This window comes from Mya arenaria, chromosome 7 (genome assembly GCF_026914265.1).
Source record: "Mya arenaria isolate MELC-2E11 chromosome 7, ASM2691426v1".
Taxonomy (NCBI): Eukaryota; Metazoa; Mollusca; class Bivalvia; order Myida; family Myidae; genus Mya; species Mya arenaria.
In genome coordinates, this window is record NC_069128.1 from 30,438,631 (window position 1) to 30,455,447 (window position 16,817).

Below are 16,817 nucleotides of genomic sequence, written 5' to 3' on the forward strand. Positions count from 1 at the left end.
TCTAATAAGAAGACAAAGAAATGCTTGTTCCCGCTAAAGATTTACGCATTCAACGTCATCGAATTTTTTTTTAATTAAATTGAGTTATGAATTATGAGTTATACATTAATGTCGTCGGTATAATTATTTCAATCCTTTTTCTTTGAATGTGCCGATTTAAACTTATTTATGTATCTCTTGATTGACAGTAGTAATGTTTTTAAATTATTTGATAGCAATTAAAATTTAATGAGAATATTTTTTTTCGGGAAATATATTGCATTGAGAAATGTATATAAATAATGGAACAAAACGTTCTTTTTCTGTTGAAGAGACTCGCTCTTTTTGCACGTATTTTTTTCTTCCCAAATATGGATCTAAGAGCGCACATACTATATTATAACATATTTATCTTTGATACCAAAATTGCAGAAAAAAAATAAAATTTAAAGTATGTACCCAAGCCGGTACAGTCAATGAAAAACTAGAAAACTGTCAACAAAACCTCAAACAAAGACTCATAGACCAATATAAAAATAACTTAACATTTAAGACTTTTGTTGAATCGTGTTGCTTACGCTTGTCGAAATATTAACCTTCCAAGACAATATTTGAGTGTATATCAACATTTGTTGCAGGATAACATCCACCAGTATCAGTTTTAACACTACTAATGATTTGCCACACTATATTTCGTCTTACAATTTACAAAAATATTAGAAATGTTTTTTTTTCCTTTTTAGCTTTTTCAAAATTAAATAATTGAGTATTGGGACAGTTTTTGTTCAAAGTATTTTTGATTAAGCTGCACTCTCACAGACTGACCGTTTTGACAACTGTTTTTATGTTTTGTCTATGATGGAGTTTTTTTTGCAAAATGTCTGGACACAAGTGCTATAAGAAGACTGACTTATAATTAGATCGCATTTTTTCACATTTATGTGCGATAATTGATGTATTATGACTAAAAGCGCTTTGAGAAAATTGAGATGTTTGTTGTTTTTCGAACAACAGAGATCTGTTCTATTGTGAGTTATCTCAATGACTGAATTGAAGGTTTTAATGCCAAAATCAGCTAATTCTGAATCAAAACTTGTAACAATATCAAACCGGTCGTTCTATTAGGGTGCAGCTTTAATAATATAACGCAAATATTATGAGCATAAACACTGTTAAATAACGAACACTTAGTATATAAAGTGATTTCAAAATGAGGAGCCTCGTAAACAATAATATAAATTCTACGTCTTTCGGTGTGATGCGACCGGAGTTTGAACAAAGGACCGTCCGTGATCGAAGCAAAAGCTCTACAATTGGCTATTGGGGCGGTTGGATGCACACTTAATACAAAACCTTCTTTATGTCTAAAAGACGTAAACGACTTTTAAAAGCTTCCGTAGAGTATTGGTCTAGAACAATTAACAGAATAAGCTTCAAGAAGTTGTCAAAATCCAAATCGGATCCTCTTACAATAATGTAAATCAAACATTTATGTGTCCGAGTTAAACGACCAACGGCGCAATGGAAACAAAAGATGTTGCAGATCTTTGGACGAGTTACACGTTTAGAGCCCTATTATATATTTCTTGGTAAGACAGATATATTTTCGCGTTAAGGTATGTTTAAAAATGCAATTTAATTGTCATACAAACATATAAATAGATAAAATCAACAAAATCAAACAGGTGAAATGGGATTGTTTTCCAATTTCATAACTATAATAAGAATCAAGCCCGTAGTTACAATATAGTATAAAAATGTTACCTGTACAGCAGCCAATGCCATCCCAATTTTTCCGTTTCTCCAGGAGTTTCGACCTCTCCGTCCCACAAATATCCGCGCCAGGACATATCGCCCCATCATTATTGCTCAACAAAGGCATAATCAAGCGTTTGACCTCCTCTGTAGACATGCGACCTTGCGACTCAGAGTTTGTTACATTGAACAAAAACAACATTAAAAGTACTAAATTTACCATCGAAACCATGATTAAATTCCTGTTTTACCTCTATCGCAACTGAATTGAGAAATATTATTTTCGTTTATAAAGCATGCTTTTATGTGTATGTAGGGATTATTTTTTTCAGAAAGGGGAGCCCTTCCACTTAGCACGAAATTTTATCAATTTTCAAACCAATGTTTAAGTTCTTACGTTTCCCCTATATCTATAGAAAAGAGCAGACAACAAACATATGTACGCAAATAAAGAATTCTTCCTTGTATTTATCTCCGACCTTTTACTAAGCGTAGTTCCTTCATCTATTTGTCATTTTCTAAAAAGAATTGAATAGACAGTCCTTTTGTAAAGCATCGGCTTGCATTTCATTCCTATGTTTCCCTCGTTGTTTTGTAGTGTTGTTTTATCATTTTCCAGACAGCTCCTATATATTACTTTTTAAAGCACTTGTCTATGAACACTGGTTTTTATAAGGGCGACTCCTTTCATTCCAATTGGAGACTTAATATCAACTGAAGATGATAAAGCGTATAATTGAAATAATATTACTAAGATTACACGTTTAGACTTTCCCAATAACAACCAATAAAATTTTCTCCCTGAAAGGGCGACATCACTATCGCCTCGTCTTCTAAATTAAAAAACAGAACTTGTTCTGCGCAAATACAAATACATAAAAAATCGGTGTAAATTAACACTTTGTAACATTTGTTATCACATTTATGTAAGCACGTTCAGATATCTTTTTTGGCGAGCGCGGTTTAATCTCAGTTTTGACCAAGATGTTGAAAAAAATTACTTGTGGTTAATGAATAATGTAGAAGAAATAAAGGAAATTAATCGTCTTGATTGGTTTGTAGTTACATGTAAGTCGGCGAGCCTACGAGAGGTACTAATAACATAAGATGAAGTTTTTAAATGAAATGTATTGGATACTGACTCCTGATTGCTTTCCCTTAAGCAATAACTTTCTGTGAAAACACATGAAATAATAGGTTGAAGCCTTAGATGATGATTACATTGCATTCTTGTATGCATTCACATAATTTATTTCATATTTGAAGACATATATGTGGTTTTGAATGATATTTTGCTGGATATTGTTCTTGGGTGGATGGATTCAGAGATGGATCCAGATATGCGGCCATGTCACAATGACGTTATAGTTAGTGACCGTAAAGAAATGATAATAACAGGCAAACATCGGGTAACATCGACATATATCGCCACTCGCCGTAACAGATCGCGACGAACACCGGACGTATTCGGCCGGTACCGGATGTTGCTATTTTTAGAAACAGAAGGTATTTCCCCGCTATTCATAGGTCAATAATGGAATTTCTACATCTTAGTTTTTGGAAACTCGATGATGTTTTTCTCATGAATATACGTTTAAAATGAATAAACACTAAAAGTGTACGGTGACAGTTGATTACGATACAACTTGAGTCATTACAGTAAAACATAGATAAATGAATTATACGGGAAGAGAAGATTTTCCGTCGAAAACAAACTTTAAACAACCATCATGAAACTCGAATATTCAGATATTCGTGTTAAAGGATTGTGAATGTAAGTAGACCTTGAGCAATTTTGTTCATGTGTGTGTTCAAAACGTTTGTGTTTTAATTTATCTTTGGAATTCTTAAATATTTTGTGTTAGGTAAATGTTCAGATAGCATGTTCTTATTTATAAGTACTTATCAAATGTACATGTTACATATTTTACATGTACTTATGTATATGTTGCAGATTTTTACATGTACTTATGTGCATTTGTTTATATAAATGAGTATGTAATCTTTAATTTGATTATTTTATCTTGGAAAAATATAAGACTCATTTTAAGTGTTTTGGTACGTGACCTTTTTCTAACATACCATGTTACATATACATACCGGTTATTTGTTTACAAATATATTTTCAAAGTTAACCTGTGAGCAAAAGTTGTGCATGGTTTGGGGCTCGAACCCACGACTGCTTAGACACCAGCGAAAATCATTTGCCCAAAGTGTTGGTCTCATCAAAACCCCAGACTGTCGTAAATCATTATCAACCATATGCACAACAACTACATATTTTTGCCTACCACCCCTTACCCATGGCTAAAACGGATATTAGTACAGAATGTATAATACAAGTGCATTTGGATTTTACGGTGGTAGTTTCTGCTGGATGATTATCAGATGTCTACTATCTTTCAGGCAGGAAAATGAATATTTAAAAGTCAACAACACTGGGTTATGAATAATTACGAAGCTGTTTCTATCCACAAGGCAGTCGCTTCTAATAGAGATGATGTGAGTATTTGATATAAAAAATATTTGACTTGATTTTTGTTGTTATAAAAACACTGTATTCAAGTGGTGGTGGTGGTGGTGGTGGTGATGATGATGATGATGATGATCATGATGATGATGATGATGATGATGATGATGACGAATTTTATTGATAATTTCATAATTTTCATTATATATATATGTATCAGCTTGTTTTTTTAAAATAAAGTTGAGAAATATTAAACTTTGTGCATTTTATTTTGTATAATTATGCCAGTTTAATTACCTGTAATAATTAGTTAGGAAGGCTTTAAAGTACAACCTTTTTTTCTTAACAGCACAAAAAAGTACTGATGGGTAAAGTACCTGAAGGGGCATGAAATCCAAATCAGCATTGGCTCAGCATTGAGTAGTAATCATCTGTGCACACTCTACAAGTACAAACCATGGAAACGGACCAAGCATCAAAGGTTGAAGAGTGAAGAATTATTGTGAAAAAAATCTAAATGTTAGAATACCAATGACAAAATAAAACAGATGGGCAACTATATAGACATCAAATTACCCACAGAAAATGTTAACATGTAATAATATTAACATGACATTAGTTGAGAACTTTCACTTTTATTTTGGAGGGGCATTTTCGCCCGCTTTGTATTCTTGTTTCTTCACATATTTTAGTTTAAAAGTACACTCATTTTTTAAAACACTGTATTCTGAGTTTATATCATAAGTAAAATGCATTTATTTGAAAGAGTACATTTTATGAACAAGTTAAATTAAGCTTTATAAGTTTTTACAAGAAAAAGGTTGATTTTTAAGCAATTTATTAGCTATAAAAATGTATGGCTACATGACATTAAGTAAATTTTCTTCAAAACTGGACGGTAAACTATCATAAATTGTCTTTTAAATTGTTCAATAGACATCATAGACTATATCTAAAATGATTTTAACAGCTTGCCTTATATTTCACTATTTTTTTTATTTATTTTATAAAACTGCTATATCTTTTAAGCATCGAAAAACTGCTCCGTTCCGAAGAGTCACAAGATCAATCAAAATGATTTTTTCTATTTGTATCAATATTGTGTTCGTTTGAACTTAGTTTTCTGTTAACTGAAGTTTAACCTAAATGAAAGTGTTGTGTTTATTTCATTATCTCTGATGATGCGGAAAAAAATAAAATATCAACAAAATATGTTCTTGTCGCTCTTTGTAGCCCTTGAAGTTTGGGGGTGGGTGTAATGAAACATAAATAACTTTTTTCATTAACGGTAAAAGATCTTTAAAATTTGCATAAAATTCCCATTGTGTACCATGATTATAACTATGTTGATGGTTAAAGCTTTAAGAGAAGTGTGTATTATATGGATAATACCTAAAATCGATATAATTACATAATTTTTGGGAAAATAGAGTTAGAGCTGATATATTTTCTGCAAAACCATAATAAAGTGGTGAACTTGGTCAGTTTACATATGCCGAAAAAGGTAATCTCATTCCGGGCCGTCCCCTTCCACAATAAGTGCTAGTTCCTGAACTTATTTGTTGTTTCCAAGGTTATATTTTTGGAGGTCAATCACAGAGCGAGGCTGCGATTATTGGTCGATCTATCTTCGCTTTGTTTACAAAATAATGCAGTGGATGTGAAATTATTCCTTTTTGTTTCGGATTGGTGAATAAGTCTGAAACTTTGCATTTCAAAAGTTAAATTTGGTGGTCAAGCATGGTCCTTGTTTTCTATAAATAATTCACCAAAGTCTTATTAGAAGCATACGTCACATAACAAGATATTACGATAAGCTCTAAAGGGGGAAATAAGTCTCGATGGACGATAAATTACAAACAAATAAATGACTTTCAAACATAATTCAATAGTTTTCACTTCAACATATTATTTCATGTGTTTTCACAGAAAGTTATTGCTTAAGGGAAAGCAATTAGGAGTCAGTATCCAATACATTTCATTTAAAAACTTCATCTTATGTTATCAGTACCTCTCGTAGGCTCGCCGACTTACATGTAACTTATACGTCAATCAAAACGGTTAATTTCTTTGATTTCTTCTACATTATTCACTAACCACAATATTTGATTGATCTACGATCTAAATCATTTTTTAAACATCTGGGTCAAAACTGACAATAGACAGCTATCGCCGAAAAAGATATCTGAATGTGCTTACATAGATGTGATGACAAATAACAAAGTGTTAATTTGCACCGATTTCTATGTAAATGTATTTGCTCAGCAGAAATTCTGTTTTCAGTGTAGACGACGGGGCGATAGTGATGTCGACTTTTTTTGTTTAACTGTATCTTGTAACTGATAAATCTAAATACAAAAAGGCTTTGACGATTGTCAATTATAAAGAATGTTTTATAGCCATGTCTAGAGATGACAAATTTATTGGTCGTTATCGGCAAAGTCTAATCGTGTAATCTGAGTAATTTTATTTCAATTATACACTTTATCATCTTCCGTTGAAGTCACCAATTGTAAAATTAACTAAATGTTTTACAGTTTCCAAGACTTTTTAAGTCATTTAAAGATGTTTCAAGGCTACAGTAAAACGTTTGTTTAGCATATTTTTCATATTATTAACTTTGTTCCTTAAGTGCTTATACGTTAGCCAATCAGATAGTTTACCCGAATGTATTGCCTTTTGTTTATGTCTATCACGTTGGCGACTTGTACGTCGAATATCTGTGTTGTACCATAGTATATCGTTTGGTCGTATAGTTACAAATTCGAATGGTAGATATTCTGTACAAAGTTCGATAAGTTTATGTGAAAAGATTAAACACGAAATGTTAATATCTTGTTGTTAATAAATGACCAATCCGTTGTTCTGAATAATTCATTCAATTTATCGAAATCCGCTCGTTCAGCCTCCATAATTTCTGCTTGTAAGACAATGAGTTTGGAACGGTGATTTTAGTAAATATGTAAGTGCCATAATGGTCACTTACGTCTGAATTTGTTTTAAAGACACCTGAATCACGAACTGATATATTGTTTGTAATGCCGATTGGATCAATTAATGTTTGAGTACGTGCGTTGACTCTGGTCGGTTCGTAAATGCAGTTTGTCATGTTATTTAACGCATAAACATCTCGAAATTTGTGATTGTTTATGTTTAATTGATCTTCATTAATATCTCCAACTATGATCATTTTATCTTTATATTCTAATGCCTTTTCTAAACAGACATTGAGTTTGTCCCAGAAATCTATTGTATAATGAGGTGGCCTATAAACAGTGCAAAGTAAGTAGCAAGTGTTCAGGTCATAAATCTCAATCCATATAGACTCCGGTAATAATCTCCCTAAATCACATAATCTCTTAGGGTGCAAGTGCGGTGCAACATAAACTAGGAAGCCACTTGAATGGTTGGCAAAGTCTTTTCTTAACATATAACCTTCTATTTTTAAAAAATCGTCATAGATATTATTATCTAACTTTGTCTCTGTAAAACATAACACATCGTGATCTAAGAAATTGTCCTTAATATATTCTAATTTATTTCTCATACCACTGATGTTTTGGTGTATAATGGAAAGACACCAATCTTTATTTTTTTTGTGGACCAGGATTAGTTGAAATATTACCCGAACGAACAAGTAGTATAAGAACCGTTAGTAAATAAATCAGATCAAGTGGCGTGAATAAATCTGTTAGTAATACTGATTTATTTTGAGGGTGTGAATTCAATGAACTGTCACATTGATCAATGATCAGTATTGTTGCGAGTTTCAAAAGTACATTTCTTCCATGGGCCAATTCCTACTTGTCTATGTAGTGTAAGGACATTTTAAGTCAAAGAAAATGCAAGGTCAATGCATTGTCGAATTGGATTAAATGAAATAGAAGATTTGAAACACTTTTGCTGCCTATAGCTATTATATAACCCCACTGCTGCCCACCACGCCATTAGCTCTTTACCTTAGGCAACACAATTAATCAACAGGTGTGTGACGAACAGTAATGGGGTATAAATGTAAAGTGGAACATTCGACAAACATATTAAAAACATTGAGAGGATGAAGAAAGATATGACAATGAAAAAGGTTAGCTTTAGTTCAACATCTGAAAATCTTTGAAAACGATAATAAAATAAAAACATCCAAACCATGAACCCTTTTTGAAGTAAAAGAAAAAATAAAGACACTTTTCATATCGATCTCAAAATCATTATATTGATGCAGAATATAATATTCAATTTAGTTTTTCGACCACCCGTTTCAAAACCATTCAGTTCTTGGACTCTTAACGGAATTCTAATATGGCAATTTTAGTAATGGCAAATAGGTAAAGAGCCTTGCCTTGCAATGTGTACGGTAAACATTAATTCTCTAACCATAGAAAATTCGTGATTGAGCCAAACCAAAATACGCATTGTTTGTGATATACAAAGTTTAATGGTATTTAGATTTTATGAGTCTTTAGATTGAAGAAAAAGAACCAAACCTTATCGCTTTAGTTCACGTGGTCTAAGTCGGATAGACAACGCTCGGGTATATATGTCATAGATACGTCCACTCGTTGTCTATCCTATACATCGCGATCTGCTTCTTGGCGTATTGTTTCAACCCTATTTGCATACATTAACTGGGTGAGAGCCGTCATGTGGTTTTTTATTTAAAACCGATGGAAGAATATTTAAAAAAAAAATATAATTCGTTTGTCATTTATTTCAAACGAATCGTTAGCTTTACAAACTAATTCATGGCGCTCTTTGGTGCTTTGCACCAATGGTCTTTCTTGTATATTTATTGTAATGTTTATGTAAAGTGTGATTGAGAACCGAAAAAATATGCTATATATATTTTTATGTATATCTAATATCTTTAACCTAACATTATTAATGAGTTTAAAGCTACACTCTCACAGATTGACCAATTTAAAAACTCTTCTTTTTATTTTTGTCTAAAAATAAGCCAATTTTTGCGTAAATGTCTTAAAACCAATGATACAAGACTGCTGACAGAAGATTAGATCGCGGTTTTTCTTATTCACGCTCGGAAATTGATGTTTCATGGCTTACTAACGCTTTAAGAAAAATGATATTTTCGGCAGTTTCTAACAAAATGAGATCTATTATATTGAGAGTTTTCTTATATGACTGTAATGAAGTCATTGATCAGCTGTTTCTCACACAAAAACTAATCAAATGTCAAACCTTTGAATCTGTTAGAATGCAGCTTTAATGCAAGAACGTACCAACACCTTCTATTTCTTAAAGGGACTAGACACCAGATGGTCCCAAACTCTGTTAATACAGTATTTCATCAAATCAAGCCTAGAATTTTCAATACGAGCTAGTATGAGGCCGATAATACATCACTTTACATGATTAAAAGACTATTCACTCTCATCTGAGTTTACCCGTTTAAAAATAGAGCATATTGGTTTCCCAATTGGAAACGTGTGTGTATTAAGCATATGAAAATCACGTGATTAGTTTAGATATGTACACCGACGCTATTTCTAAATATACTGGAATTTACATGGTAGACAGACCCACTAAACTTCGATTTGGAAAATTACGGCAAAACTATGAATTCAAAGAGGCTTATGTCAAAAGCCATGTGATGCATCGGTATGTAAGATTTGATGCGTTGTATACAACGCTATCAATTTTATGTAAAGTTTTGAAGATTTTTTCTTCTTCCAATTCTATCAAATCGAGGGTGTATAGTCCCTTTAATGTCGCTTGGTAGCCTTTGGTTTTAACACCATAAACTATTTTCCCCAAATTCATGTTAGAATGTAAAAAAAACATCTTCCCAAATTTATGTTAGAATGTAAAAAACATCTTCCCAAATTCATGTAAGAATGTAAAAAAAAACATCTTCCAAAATTCATGTTAGAATGTAAAAAAAAACATCATAAGTACGTATCTTTAACCTAGCATAATACTAATTTTATTTTTCCGCATTTTTACAAGATTTTGAAACACGATAAAGTACAAACATAACCTTCAGATGTTTATTCGCTCAAATACCCGTAGAAGTTGATGAACCGGACACGCAACTTGAACCGCTTTTGGGCGGTTTCATCAGTTTGTTGCTGAAGTTTAAACAGACTAGTTTAACGTTGAACAAAGTGAAGAAAGGAAATAGACATGGAGCAGAAGATTCTTTTTGTTGCTGTAATTTTCGCATTTGCTGCGGGTAAAAAAACTTTAATTTATTATGTTGAATTATCTGTAATGGTGAATTGTTTTATGTCGTTAAAGAAGTAGCTATAATTGAAAACGTCAATATGGATTTTATATATATATGATTTTATATACTTGTGGTCGTTTGTGGAAAAAAGTCCAGTAGATGTATTCATACAACAAAAACAAATTTTAACGAGGATAAGGATTACAAAAACGACTTATAGCAATCTTTAAAATTAAATTAAAGAATCTTTTCAAAAATGTGTCAGAAAACAGCTATCATTGTCTGCTTATGGGGCACGAAATCTCGCAAGACAAGAAAACATCACTTTTATCTCAACTGGACTCCTTTTCGCTGATGACCACACATACACCTAGTGTAAGAGCGTTTCATAAAACGTAAAAATATATGTATAGAAACTTAACGTCTATAAATCATCAAAACATATATTTATATGTATATATAGAACATCACTTTCGTTGGCGTTCAACGTGGAATTTATTATAACTCGTTTAACTGGCTCCATATTGAATGACCACTTACATCATATAATCGATATGCCATTTTAAGAATTGCAGGGTCCTTTTATTATCGGAGGTTGCTCAAGTTAAAATAAAAAGCTACCCGAGTAACACTCGAGCGTTTTCATAAGCTTCTTTAAACATATGGAATATAGTGAACATTTTCTAGATCAAAGATAAAAAAAATTCAACTGTATTTCTCATCATTATTCATTCTCTCATATGGACCTTTTCCTTAATTTTTCATGTTTGGAGTTAAACTTTAAAGCTGCACCCTCACAGGTTGAACGTTTTTATTCTTTTTTTTATATTTTGTCTTGAACGAGCCAGTTTATGCGAAAATGCATGAAGACCAGTGATATAAGACTGCTGACAAAAATCAGATCGCAATTTTTTATATTTAAGTTCAAAAATTCATGCGTTTATCTTAAACCGTTAGTAACGCCTTTAGTCATAAAATTTTCTAACAGACTGATAAACATCTGCGATCTGATATTTTGTCACCAGTTTTATATCACTGGTTTGAAGATATTTACGCAGAAATTGGCTCATTCCAAGACAAAAAATATAAAGTTGTCAAAACGGTAAATCTGTGAGAGTGCAGCTTTAATTTCAACATTTCTTCACTAAAATGAACATGTTTTTAAGATGCTTTTTTAGTAAGACTCGATAGGGGTTGGGGTCGGGGAGGGGTGTTTCCGTAATAAATTAAGACAGGGCGGATCCAGGATTTAAGGGTAGAGAGGGTGCGTAACTTAGGGGTGTAACCTTTTGACTTTCGCCCCTCCCAAAAAACAACAGAATTTAATTGGTTTAAAATGTTGGTAGGGGATCTGAGAGATCTTTTAAATTTTAACATTTGCTAGTCCGAAATCATGGTGCATTTTGAGCGTTTGAGCGTATTAAACTACTTGTTTCGATATCGACATCAAAACTTTATCGATTAAGGAAGTATAGAGGCGGGGGGAGGGGGGGCACCGCCGGTGTTAGTCGATTTCAGTTATAAATTAAAATTATCTTAGTGTCATATTGTAAACTGTAATGTTAAATCAGATCGAAAATAAAGCAATCGAACAGTACATCCGCCAACATGGCTGGCACGCTTGGACGCGAAAAGCTTTCTGTTTGCAACGTGTAATTGGGGGCCTCTTTATGAGGAGGGGAGTTTCCGGACGAAAGTGGATGTTACACGATACACAGGCGCTCCTAAAACTCATCGCAGAAACTCCAAACATATTATATGGCTCTATATGATATGAAGACGCGCAACATATTTTGATATCAGTTTTTATACACGAGTCTAATCTTAAAGTACTCAATAATGAAGCAGGAGCGGGAACCAGGCTTTGTCGTTAGAGGGGCGTAACCTAGGGGCGTTACCTTTTCACTTGCGCCGCTCCCTCAGAAGCGATGTTTTAGTTTAAAGTGTTGGCTGGGAGGTTTGGGGTTACTCCCCATGCCAGTTCGAAATTGTGAAATATGGCCGTATTTTATTTCTCTTGTTCCCCTTATATATTTTGAAATTAATTATTCATGGTTACGAGATCGTCCTAGCCAAAAGCCCCACAGATCACAACGAAGCATAGCGTAGAAGTGTATCGGGGATTACCGACAAAGACAGTCTTAAAACGTTTTCCTACTTTCAGAAGCTGCAATGGCGATCAAATGTTATAAGTGTTCTTACCAGTCTTCTTTGGGAACAACAACCGGTATGGCGAACTGTGAAGATGATTTTAAAGCAGATGGAATAGCAACTATTGATAACGATCCCGTCACCGGTGATCCATGCACAGTCTGCACAAAAAACAAGGGTGAACATGATGACACTAAAACTGTCGGTAAGACGTGATTTATTATGATTAGTTAAACATAATACAAGGAACGCAACAGGGTTAGGCCCAGTAGCTAAACAATTACCGATGACCCTGTTAAGATGCACAACTTTACAGCAAACAAAAAACACTGAGCGATAATCATAGAATAATCAAAACAGCAAAGACATACAAAATACCATTGACTTAGCGCATACAATATACCATTGACATAGCACATACAATGATACCACTGACGTAGCGCATACAAAATACCGTTGATATAGCACATACAAAATACCATTGACATAGCACATACAAAATACCATTGACGTAGCACATACAAAATATCATTTACATAGCACATACAAAATGCCTTTGACAGAGCACATGTCAAATACCATTGACATAGCACATACATACTTCCTTTGACAAAACTCATGCAAAGTACCATTGACATAGCACATACATACTTCCTTTGACAAAACTCATGCAAAGTACCATTGACATAGCACATACAAAATACCTTTGACATAACACTTTCAAAATACCTTTGACAAAGCTGATGCAAAATACCATTGACATAACACATACAAAATACCGTTGACATAACACATACAAAATGCCTTTGACATAACGCATACAAAATACCTTTGACATAGCACATACAAAATACCTTTGACATAACACAGGCAAAACATCACAGACATAGCGCATGCAAAACGCACAAGACAAACCATATACAAAACAACAAAGATATTGCACAAACACAAAACACCAGACATTCCACATAATTATAACTCACCACATACATACTACATACTAAACAGTACAAACACACCAAATATTAAACACCACATACATACTACATACAAAACAACTTAGATATAGCACATACAAAAAGCACACCAGACATACCACAAACAAAACAACACAAACATACCAAGTACGAAATCCACCAGACATACCACTTATAAAACACCAAATATATACCACATATAAAACAACACAGACATATCACATGCAAAACAGACCAGACATACCAAATACAAAACAACACAGATTTAGCACATACAAAACACACAAGACATACCACATATAAAACACCACATACATACTACATACTAAACACCACAAACATACCAAATATAAAACACCACACACATTCTACATACAAAACATGACATACATAGCAAATACATGTATCAAAATGAATTTCAGAAGCAAACTTTGGGGTTATAATCGCCTTGGAACGGTGCTGTTAACAATGTAAGCTTTAACAAAGTCCTTAACAATCGGCTCATTATGTAGAAAAAATATAATTTTATTTTGAAAACAATCACATTTCTTATAATGCGTATAAAAACTTGAAAGTCTACATGCAAAAAAATCATCTAAATGTTGCCAAGCGGTCATGTTCCGCATGAACATTTATTAAAACGATAAAACATGTAGTACTAAAAACATCTTTGCAAAACAAGGTGAACATTTAAATGACAAAATCAAGTTCGCATGAATTATTTTCCCATTAAGATTTTTGAGGTCAAAACCGGTTTTAGCAGTCGAGTGAACACTGATATTTGAGATAAAATACGGGGAGACTGAGCCTCGGGAGTTGTTATTGTACTTTAAACGCCATAGATCTAAGAAGGTCATTTATAGTGAATCGGGCCGTAAATAAGTGTAACTTCAGATGTCGGATCTAATTTCTTTTTGAAAGAATTTTATTTCAATACATGTCACGGTTAAAGGACACTGTTCATTATTGGACATAGATGTCAAGGAAACATTGTCCCATTAAATTAGATAACCAGTTTCTACTAGGTCTGTGTTGTTTTGTATGTGCTATGGCAATGATATTTTGTATGTGCTATGTCAATGGTATTTTGTATGTGCCAAGTCAATGGTATTTTGTATGTGCTATTTCATTGGTATTTTTGTGTGCTATGGCAATGGTACGACTAAGGCGTAAACAATATTTTGTTTCAGGTCTCTCGACCTAAAATATTTATTTGCCTGACCTAAGAGAAATATTGTTCATCATCTTGTTTTTCTTTTAAAATTAAAACTGAAGTTTCTGGGCTTTGAACATTAAATGTCCTGTTAATACTGATTGCATATGTGTTCGTACGATTATAATTCATAGTTTTTGATAAGTGAAATCTCTCAAGAAACAGTTCACCTTATTTGCTCAATAAAATCGCCTACCATTCACAACGATGCTTAACGTAGTAGTGTATCGGGTGTATCCGGCGATGGTATTAAACGTAGCTTGTTGGATATTGAACCATTTATTTGACTTAACCGTTAATTGTTATAGATGAAAGAAGTAAAAAAAGTATGCAGTTGTTCATTTTGTTTGAACCGGTTTGCATGAACCGATTTGCATGAATCGTCACCAATGTGGGAGGATTTTCGAACCAACTCACCCGGGCGATGCATGTGTAAAACACGCATTAAAAGTATCAAAAGTAATAAAAACGGGAATATTTTAATTTAAGGATTCATTCTTATTTTTCGTGCGATCATGGATTTGCAAAATCGCAGACGAACGTTCAGACAGCATGAATAAGTAAAGACAAAAATAATTATTCCTTAAAGTACACTTTGTTTGCCTTAGCCGAAACCAAACAAATCTCTAAAAATGAACCTTGCAAAATCAAAATTATAGTAAGTCCCCTTGCCGGTAAGCGCAATCTTAAACGCATTTGTAGGCGCATTCGCTTCTCTCCCGGGCTCGATTGGCGACCCAGGCGCTTGTGAGTTTGGTTTATGGTCACCAAGCCGGGCAAGTGAGTTTTCACCGGGCAATCCCCCCACCCATACACACACAACTAACACAAGATCATACTCTCACGTAAAATCATGCCAACGAGTGAGATTAATATAATTTTGTAATAACTTGTTTCACAGTCGTTGAACAATAAGTAAGTTATACTTATGACTGCTGTTTTATTTTTCAGTTTACGAAAGGACATGCTCATCCGTACAGCAGAAAGAAGATTGTACAAGCGGAGAGTTAAGCGGGATTGAAGTAGACGTTTGCATATGTAAAACAGATCTCTGCAACAGCGGAAATAGCATCATGATGTCGTTTGGTGCAATTGCTTTGTCCGCTTTCGCGTACCTACTTTATTAACTGAAACTGGTTCATTCATAAGCAACGAAAATGCCGTGACGTCATGTATTTTTCTAACGTCATTGTTCTGTTTAATTTTTGCGAACTTCCTTTACCAGATGAATACCACAAATGATACAATAAGCTTATTGAAATGTATTGACAGATTGGTGGCTATTCCGTTGCGTATATTTCTTGCTATGTAAGTGAATATTTGATCATTTCATTAAAAAAACCGCGAATTGTATAAACGTATTTCTTGCAGCTTATCCTTGATGTGTGACTTACTATTAAACTTGTTAATAGTTAACTTATTTTGGAATTGTTTATGGAAATAAATAAGCGTCATACATTACTTCACAGATGCCTTAAAATAATATGAATCATACACTGTTCTCAGTCTCTTGTATCTTTTATCGCGATTAATGCCTACTAACCTTGAATATAATACGCTCGTACATAATTATATATTTATATATATTACATGTACTATAAATAAACCGTCCATGATTGGACAAAAAACTATTTTCGTAGACAAATGAAACTAATTGTATAATATTCAACTCCTTATAATAAAAAACATTATACTGAAACAACTTTTGTAACAACAACGGGGAAGTTATTTATTCTACGATACTAATGATAGAAATGTACATTTTATTTATTTTTTCTATATGAGACACAATACTAGCATGGCTTAGTTTATTGTTAATAGAATAACCAATACAAGTGTTCAATAGAAATAAAACAACATTTTGTTTATAAATCTCTATGTTGTTGTTTTTTAGCCGGCCGTCACATAGGACGCGCGTCTAAAAATAGATATATTTGGTTTTCCAAGTCTGAGGTGGAAAGCGCTAATAAAATTGTGTGGAAATGCATTAAAAATATTCCCTTTACATTTTAAACATAGCTAGGTTACGAGAAATGATACTTCCATATATTACAAGATCCAGAACAATGACTTTAAAAATTGTCGAGT

At 33.2% G+C, this 16,817-nt stretch overlaps 1 protein-coding gene across 1 annotated transcript; it reads left to right on the plus strand.

The window, feature by feature from the left end:
- Positions 1 to 10,249: 10,249 nt before the first annotated feature.
- LOC128241914 (uncharacterized) lies at positions 10,250 to 16,563 on the plus strand. The gene is made up of 3 exons (XM_052959043.1): positions 10,250 to 10,394; positions 12,553 to 12,744; positions 15,681 to 16,563. The coding sequence occupies exons 1-3, from the start codon at positions 10,346 to 10,348 to the stop codon at positions 15,854 to 15,856; spliced, it is 417 nt and encodes a 138-aa protein (XP_052815003.1). The 5' UTR covers positions 10,250 to 10,345; the 3' UTR covers positions 15,857 to 16,563.
- Positions 16,564 to 16,817: the final 254 nt, after the last annotated feature.